General features: G+C 42.0%; 1 protein-coding gene across 1 annotated transcript; it reads right to left on the minus strand.

The window, feature by feature from the left end:
- Positions 1-3,351: 3,351 nt before the first annotated feature.
- Positions 3,352-5,833, minus strand: LOC143715661 (uncharacterized). The gene is made up of 8 exons (XM_077207437.1): positions 5,787-5,833; positions 5,634-5,753; positions 5,071-5,216; positions 4,451-4,986; positions 4,202-4,297; positions 3,892-4,121; positions 3,520-3,698; positions 3,352-3,428 (listed from the first exon to the last, which is right to left on the minus strand). The coding sequence occupies exons 4-8, from the start codon at positions 4,701-4,703 to the stop codon at positions 3,377-3,379; spliced, it is 810 nt and encodes a 269-aa protein (XP_077063552.1). The 5' UTR covers positions 4,704-4,986; positions 5,071-5,216; positions 5,634-5,753; positions 5,787-5,833; the 3' UTR covers positions 3,352-3,376.
- Between the last annotated feature and the right edge of the window lie 3,376 nt (positions 5,834-9,209).

Genomic DNA, 9,209 nt, shown 5'->3' on the forward strand with positions numbered 1-9,209 from the left:
CAGCAGTGGACCTCAGGTACTTTGAAAAAATTATTTAATGGCATATTTTAAAGAATCATTGGCTCTGCTCTTGTACATGGGATCTGAAAAGGATCTGATTATAAACTGAAATGGTCATTAATTTGTTTGTTGTCGTACAAAGGAGCAACAATCAGACACCCTCAGACACCCACTGCTGGACTGTGTCTTGCTGTAGAGATAACTCAGCGGTGAGTTTCTCTAGGTCCTTTGTTGCCTCTGCAATCCTTTGTACAGTCTGTCCAAAAGAAATGTCCATGTTAACAAATGCTGAGACAATTTAAAAACAAAAATGTTATTATGCATATTTGCCTAGTTAGTACCTTGATGAATGTTTTGGCCAGTGTCCGGTCAAGGTTTTCTGCCTTTCGCTTGTTCCAGCCACTTGCCTGGATTGTTAGCATGTCTGTGCGAACTTGACACACAATGAATGTGCAGTAATTTAGGTTCACAGTGAGGACCAAAGGTCAGATACTACATTGATCATTCTCTAATATTGTCACATAAACCTGGAAATAATTGTCACCGGGTGACTAAGACAGGAACCAAAATTTTTAGCCAATAGTCCCCTGGGGGAGCAATTCCGGCTGTAACACCAGTCGGGTTCCGGTTTTCCCCTTGTGTTATCGCTGATCGGGGAAATTGATGAGTGGAATTGCTGACAGGTGTGAGAGGAGGAGAGTTCGGGCTGGCCATTGGGACACAGTTTCCAAAATGGATGATAAAAAGGAGACGTGGCAGCCATAGAGGAGGAAGGGGGTGCACCGAGCAGAGGGTGCCCGCAGTGGGCGAGAGGCCTAGGCCGAGGCCGAGGCCGAAACAGCGGAGGGAGGCTGCGGGAGCGAGAGAGGATGAGAGAGAACGAGAGAGAGTGAGAGAGAACGAGAGAGAGGAGATTTCGTCTGGATTGCGGGTGTAAGCCCTGATTGCACAGTGAGTCTGTTGAATTGCAGTTCTACGGTGAGCACGAGTGAAATCTTGCAGTGTATTGGTGAATATGCGAGTGTGGGAATGGTGTGGCTGCTGTTCACTCGCAGTCGCAGCATGTTTACATCTCTCTCTGTCTGAAACTGGAGGTACGTTCATGTGTGAGTGCATCTCTCTCTGTCTGAGCCCCGAAGAGAACGCTGAAAAAGAGAACGTGGAAGCTGTGAATTATGTTCATTCCTCTCTCTGTCTGAAACTGGAGGTACGTTTCTTGTGTGTGTACATCTCTCTCTGTCAGAGCCCTGAAGAGAACGCTGAAGAAGAGAACGCGGAAGCTGTGAATTATGTTCATTCCTCTCTCTGTCTGAAACTGGAGGTACGTTCATGTGTGTGGGCATCTCTCTCTGTCTGAGCCCTGAAGAGAACGCTGAAGAAGAGAACGCGGAAGCTGTGAATTATGTTCATTCCTCTCTCTGTCTGAAACTGGAGGTACATTCATGTGTGTGGGCATCTCTCTCTGTCTGAGCCCTGAAGAGAACGCTGAAGAAGAGAACGCGGAAGCTGTGAATTATGTTCATTCCTCTCTCTGTCTGAAACTGGAAGTACGTTCATGTGTGTGGGCATCTCTCTCTGTCTGAGCCCTGAAGAAAACGCTGAAGAAGAGAACGCGGAAGCTGTGAATTATCTCCATTCCTCTCGCTGTCTGAAACTGCGGAGTGTCCCCAAAGGGAGAATTTCAAGAGACTTTTAAAGTTGTTTTTATTATCTAATAAAGAAGACATATCTATTTTAATCCCTTTGTCTGCCTCATGTGTCCCACGGTCATGCTCCTCGGGGCGGTGTTCCGATTTGAGGGGGAGGGCGGCCCGCTGGCGCTCACACCCCGACCTGTGACAAGTGGCGTAGTCGGCACGGTAAGCCCTGATTGCACAGTGAATCTGTTGAATTGCAGTTCTACGGTGAGCACGAGTGAAATCTTGCAGTGTATTGGTGAATATGCGAGTGTGGGAATGGTGTTGCTGCTGTTCACTCGCAGTCGCAGCATGTTTACATCTCTCTCTGTCTGAAACTGGAGGTACGTTCATTTGTGAGTGCATCTCTCTCTGTCTGAGCCCCGAAGAGAACGCTGAAAAAGAGAACGTGGAAGCTGTGAATTATGTTCATTCCTCTCTCTGTCTGAAACTGGAGGTACGTTTCTTGTGTGTGTACATCTCTCTCTGTCTGAGCCCTGAAGAGAACGCTGAAGAAGAGAACGCGGAAGCTGTGAATTATGTTCATTCCTCTCTCTGTCTGAAACTGGAAGTACGTTCATGTGTGTGGGCATCTCTCTCTGTCTGAGCCCTGAAGAAAACGCTGAAGAAGAGAACGCGGAAGCTGTGAATTATCTCCATTCCTCTCGCTGTCTGAAACTGCGGAGTGTCCCCAAAGGGAGAATTTCAAGAGACTTTTAAAGTTGTTTTTATTATCTAATAAAGAAGACATATCTATTTTAATCCCTTTGTCTGCCTCATGTGTCCCACGGTCATGCTCCTCGGGGCGGTGTTCCGATTTGAGGGGGAGGGCGGCCCGCTGGCGCTCACACCCCGACCTGTGACAAGTGGCGTAGTCGGCACGGTAAGCCCTGATTGCACAGTGAATCTGTTGAATTGCAGTTCTACGGTGAGCACGAGTGAAATCTTGCAGTGTATTGGTGAATATGCGAGTGTGGGAATGGTGTTGCTGCTGTTCACTCGCAGTCGCAGCATGTTTACATCTCTCTCTGTCTGAAACTGGAGGTACGTTCATGTGTGAGTGCATCTCTCTCTGTCTGAGCCCCGAAGAGAACGCTGAAAAAGAGAACGTGGAAGCTGTGAATTATGTTCATTCCTCTCTCTGTCTGAAACTGGAGGTACGTTTCTTGTGTGTGTACATCTCTCTCTGTCTGAGCCCTGAAGAGAACGCTGAAGAAGAGAACGCGGAAGCTGTGAATTATGTTCATTCCTCTCTCTGTCTGAAACTGGAGGTACGTTCATGTGTGTGGGCATCTCTCTCTGTCTGAGCCCTGAAGAGAACGTTGAAGAAGAGAACGCGGAAGCTGTGAATTATGTTCATTCCTCTCTCTGTCTGAAACTGGAGGTACATTCATGTGTGTGGGCATCTCTCTCTGTCTGAGCCCTGAAGAGAACGCTGAAGAAGAGAACGCGGAAGCTGTGAATTATGTTCATTCCTCTCTCTGTCTGAAACTTGAAGTACGTTCATGTGTGCTGTAAGCTGTAAATCATGGTATTATGGCATTTGATGGAGTAATGCCGCTCTATTACTTAAATAAACCAAATAATGTTTCAATTTTGGGGGGAAAAACTGGCAAGCATTCATAAAAATTTGAAATTGTGGTGTTACACATGAAGAAATATAAATTTAGCTTACATGTCCAGTTGTTCCATGGATGTAATCAACAAAGGAGGACACTGGCCATAAAGACTCCATCAAAAAACCCATCAGGTCTTGAAAGATATATGTAGATGTGGGTAAAATTTATTGTATAAAAGTAATTTGTGGCTCACTAGCATTTCATTGTACATGAATGTTACACACCCTGGTTGGCTTTTGAAACGATATAATTTGCGGTTCCCATCCACTGCAACTGCCAACATGGAGGGTGTGCATGCAGGGCACAGAAAATGCTGGACCTGAGACAGCTTGTCAACCTCAAATTTGGCATAGGCCCATTCGAGGAAGGCCCTCTGCATTGTGTCCCCACATATCTTACCACTCTGAGAGAAAAAGTGAAAAAAACAAAACAGTAAGTAACTGTTTCGAAGGTTGGCTTTAGACCGTGGTCATGACAAAGAAAGGTCTCTGTCAAGAAATATGTACTGAAACTTTGGGGATTGTAAGAACAAGTCCTAACAATGAATCAGTTATTTAAAAGGTAATCCACATAAGATAACTTAAATGATGAGTCACTCGCCCGAAGAGTTTTGTACGACACTCGAGCATGCTGACAAAAGCTTGTCTCGACATCCCTGGGGCAGTGATTTTAAGATCCTCATACGTGGTGAACAAGTCCACCATGTACAAGGTCTCAAAATTGACAGTGGCGGGCCAGTAACCACTTTCAACCAGATCACTTATGGTCACTGGCAAGGTTTTTCCACAGGAGCAGTTTACTGATGGAAGGAATAGGTTGTATCTTCCTGAAATTTCAGAAAAAAACAATTATCTATTGTTCACAAGAAATAAAAAACACAATATGAAGAAATAAAAAAAAAGTTACCATTCATTCCAACTAAAATAACTGGATTTCCCTTGGAAAAGCTTGTTTGCCCAGTGGAGCAGTCGCAGCAGGGAGGAACAATTGGTAACATGCAATCTAAAAAGCAGAATTAGTTTACATATTAGTGTAAATGAAACAGTGAGGGTGTTGTTTCTATCAAACAAAACTTCATCCAGCATGTTTGTTGGAGTAAACCAGGGTTCTTGTAAAATGTAAAACAGCCTATATAACCTGAGACTTAAAAAATACCTTTTTCATAATAGAAGTATTTCCCTCCCTCATCCTGCTGAACAAAAGTGGATGGCGGCAGGTGTCTGAAGAACCCCTCCACCATGGATGCTCTGTTATGAAGCACCAGGGCCTCATGTGTGGAAAGGTCACAGGCTGTGCAGTAGAGTGATCGCGGTAAACAGTCTCTACACATCACTACTGCAGCCTTGTGTCCACAATGATGGCAAACCCCCTCCTTCGGCTTCTCAGATGACAACATATTGTTCACCATGAAGGGCCTTATTACTGTCCAATTCTCCAGAGAGGAAGTTTGCCTGTTCCTCCAGTGTGAGGGGAGAGGTTGTTCAGCACCACTTCCCAAGAGGTCTCGGACATCTTGAATGAGGGAGTCTGAAAATGAAAAGGGAAGAAGGCAATGGTAAATCTGGGCAATTACCACATAACAAATGAGGAAACAAGTATTAAGAGAAAAAAACCTAAATTTTCGATGGTCACAGTGTCTTCAGTTGTGCTGGTAGATGGAGCACAGGAGGGTGTAACGCTTGCTGAAGAAACTGCAAAAATATGAATATCCATTTAGAACTTGCTCAATGAATAATGAATGCAACTACTGATGAAAAAACAACAACAACAACAACCAGTAACGTTAGCTGAATTTCGCTTTCGTCTCTCCCCAGCTCTACATCTTTTTTGGCAGAGGTTGACCATCTTTGTCCTCATCAAGTCAGACACACAGCTTTGTGGATTGTTTTGACCCTACTTTAGTGTGTCCATGCTGATCCACCTAAATAAACAGTTGAGCCAGAGAATAAACCTCCACCCACTAAGGTTATCGCCACCTACAAACATCTCATTATAAAACCAATGTTATCGTAAATATTACATTGTAAAAATTCAGTCTAATGGTTGTGGGTCCTGTACTGTACTGAAAGATCTAGAAAACTCTTTCTACATAAAAAAAGAAGAAAAGAAAGTGAAACGTTTTGATTTAATTAAACGCTCACTGGCTTTAACGTCCAAACTCTGCTCAGCACTATAAAGACATTGAACCAGGTACTGTATAGTTGCACTTTGCTTGGAGTGTTTTTAATTTTGCACCTTGATACTTCTTCCCTGCTATACCTCAGTCTATTATGGTCTTAGACCTTGCAACTAGCATTAATTAGTATGCTTTTTCCACCACTGAGATAATGTTATTTACCTTGCACTCATCCAGGAACGCATCAACCAGGAATATGGCATCTTCTGGGTCAAGGTGATTCATTTGTTCAGCGAGCTTGGTCAAGTTATTTTTCCACGTTTCCTTTTCCTCCTTGTTTACCTTTTTCCACGCTTCCTTTTCCTCCTTGTTTACCTTTTCCTGCTTGCTTGCTTCTTTCTTTCTTTCTTTCTTTCTTCTACTTCTTCTTCTTCTTCGCGATTCACATCGATTTCGCGCATTACCGCCACCTACTGTGAACATGATCCAGATACTCTAACAGCTACCCACTCCCCAACCTTCTTGAAGTCACGTGACTCAACCAAAACGTTTCAGTTTTACATTATTCTGGTGAGATCTGAAAAAATAGTGAATATTATGAAAATAAAATAAATATTTCTCGCTAGAAATGTAAGCAAAACTTATTTTCATGCAGAAACTAAATCAAAATATGGCGATAGCAGCGTCCATATATATAGCAGCCAAAACGTTTCAGTTTCACATTATTCTGGCGAGATCTGAAAAATATTTGCAACGAGCAAGCGAGTGATTATGTACATTGACTGAGTGAATATTTTGAAAATAAAATATATATTTCTCGCTAGAAATGTAATCAAAACTTATTTTCATGCAGCAACTAACTCAAAATATGGCGATAGCAGCGTCCATATATATAGCAACCAAAACGTTTCAGTTTCACATTATTCTGGCGAGATCTGAAAAATATTCGCAACAACGAGCAAGCAAGTGATTATGTACATTCACTGAGTGAATATTATGAAAATAAAATACATATTTCTCGCTAGAAATGTAATCAAAACTTATTTTTATGCAGAAACTAACTCAAAATATTGATTTTTTCACTAAAAATGAAAGAAATGTCCGCCATGTTTTTTGTTCTCACAGCCGGAATCTTGAAAGTCACGTGACTCGGACGGAAACAATAAGAAAAGAATAAGCAAAAAAAATGTAACAGTCATACAATTCAAGGGCCATTATTGTAACCCCTCTACGTTTTGCACTTTGGACCAACGTAGTCAGGGTACATTTTTATATGAGACTGGGTTGCATAATCTGTCAAAGGCAACTCGTCCCGTGATGAGCCCTGATCCACGGACAAAGCAAATTCTGTTTTACAAGGTGATACCCGTTCCTCCTGCACATAATTAGATTTAAGCAAATTCACATGACATAACTGGGTTTTAGTCCTTCTCTCTGGCGTACTGATGACATAAGTTTCATCAGATTCCCGTCATATAATGAGATATGGACCGGCAAATCTAGCTTTAAATGGATAAAAAACAAAGGGCAACAAGGCCAGCACCTGATCGCCAACACAGAAAGAATGATGTTACATCCTACGATCATACAAAAGTTTCATTTTTGATTGTACTTGTTCCAGGTTCATATTTGCCACTTTAACCGCTTCAAAAGTTGTCTTTTAAAACCATCAACATACTCAATCAACTTTTGGTCAAAACTAGTTTTGAATGATAAAAACTATGACGAAAATCCATTGACATTTTCGTAGACGAATAAAAACTAGACAAAAATGTTAGATAGTGACGATTTGGGAAGTGATCCAGTCAAAACTGATGTCCTGTGTTTGTGGTAGATGCACACATTTGTACTGTAACATGCTGATCTTCCCAGCGGGACACGAGTTGGCATGCGCTGCACGTCTCATAAAATGTTAAAAAATGTAAACGTCTGGGAGAACGAGTAGAGCGGACATATAGATCTGAATAAGAGTAATGACGCAAAAAAGATCTATTCGGTGCGGTTTTCTGTGCGCACACACCCGACCCAAAGTGTGCAGCCATGCACATAGACAACTATACAGCGTACGAGAACTGAATTGAGCTCTCTTTCGTGTCTGAATGGACAAATACACACAACATTATGTCGAAATGTCAGTTTTGGAGAGTAAACTATGTTGGTTATGTCTTAAACAGTTGTGAGTGTATCAGATGTGCATCAGTGCAATTGGATCCGCATTGGACATGATCTGATGTCTTAAAGGGTTAGTTCGCCCATTTAAGACATGAAGTTGTATGCAATCCTGACCAGCACTATAGTGCATACACACTGACCCACTCTGTAGTCACCTCCCTGGTCAGAGTTCTGGCCGCTGGAAGTTTTTCAAGAAAGTACTCCCGGTTACTTTCCGGGGCCTCAAAACTGTGCGTTTTTACGTGAAAAAATTATTTGCGTTTCAAAGGTTGATTAATTAACCACACAAAAAACATGCCAGACAAAAATCATACCTCAGTTTTAATCGGCTCTATTTTCTTTCCATTTCTATCAATCCGCGCTGCTGTCAACGTCAACAGTACCTCAATTGTGTGTGTGTGTTCAATCCAATAGTTTTCTCAGCAAATTGTACCTATATCCCTAAAAAAAATGTTTATATTAGACATCTTTTCACGTGTTTTCCACTGGAGTCTAAACATCAGCTTGTTTACCGTACAGTTTAGACATGGGATCATAAAGTTAGTAAATAGAGCTTACCCGTGGTACTGGTACAGCAAAACTCTTTAAAATCTGTTTTTTTCTTTTTCCTCCTTGGTTGGGGATGTAATCGTCTTCGCTGAAGTGAGCACTGCACACACGATAATCCTTGATTCTGGATATTTTAGCTCCCACAGAGTAGCCGATGAAAACCAGCCAAAGCTGTCTCGTAGCTATATCCGAAATAAGAAAACGATGGAATCTGAACGGTGATCCCGGCACATTCTCGTGGTCACAGCCTGGGAATTTACAAGTTTGCACCATTGTTCATTTTCTACTTTTTACATCGTTGTCAATCGATTGTGTAAACACTATGGAACAGCTGATCGGAACGTGCACACTGTTGACGTTGACAGCAGCGCGGATTGAACGAAATGGAAAGAAAATAGTGCAGATTAAAACTGAGGTATAAATTTTGTCTGGCGTGTTTTTTGTGTGTTAAATTAATCAAGCTTAAAACGCACAGTTTTGAGGCCCCGGAAATTAACCGGGAGTACTTTCTTGAAAAACTTCCAGCGGCCAGAACTCTGACCAGGGAGGTGACTACAGAGTGGGTCAGTGTGTATGCACTATAGTGCTGGTAAGGATTGCATACAACTTCATGTCTTAAATGGGCGAACTAAATCTTTAATATTAAGTTGACTTAAAACATCCTCAAACACACCAGAAGTGAGATTAGTACCCCATCTGACTATAATTTTAGGTATTCCTAAAATGGACATAAATTGAGACAATGCTTTGATCACGGATTTTGCCGTGATTAACCGTAATGCAAAAGCAGCAGGATATTGCGTAACCTGACACATAATGGTCAGCAAATATTCACTACCTGATTTGGAACAGGGTGAGGGTCCAACACAGTCCATGATTAGGTGGTTATACGGTCCACCCAAAGCAGGATTCGGCTTTGGATTTTGATTAGGCTTACCTGAAACATTACATGTATGACACGTTCGTATTTAGACACATCTTGTTTAACGCATAACGCGATTATAAATCTTCTTCACTCCAAGATGTCCAGATAAGTCATTATGAGCGAATTTTAATACCATCGAATGAAATACCATT

Source organism: Siphateles boraxobius, unplaced genomic scaffold (assembly GCF_051911475.1).
Source record: "Siphateles boraxobius isolate OS27281-9 unplaced genomic scaffold, OSU_SipBor_1 12, whole genome shotgun sequence".
NCBI classification, from domain to species: Eukaryota; Metazoa; Chordata; class Actinopteri; order Cypriniformes; family Leuciscidae; genus Siphateles; species Siphateles boraxobius.

Excerpts from the sequence above, each read along its gene's own strand:
- LOC143715661 (XM_077207437.1), bottom strand. The coding sequence starts at position 4,703 with ATGGTGAACAATATGTTGTCATCTGAGAAGCCGAAGGAGGGGGTTTGC. Across the intron at positions 4,298-4,450 it reads ATACTTCTATTATGAAAAAG|ATTGCATGTTACCAATTGTT; the intron begins GTATTTTTTAAG and ends TCTGCTTTTTAG. Across the intron at positions 3,429-3,519 it reads CGTTTCAAAAGCCAACCAGG|ACCTGATGGGTTTTTTGATG; the intron begins GTGTGTAACATT and ends ATATCTTTCAAG.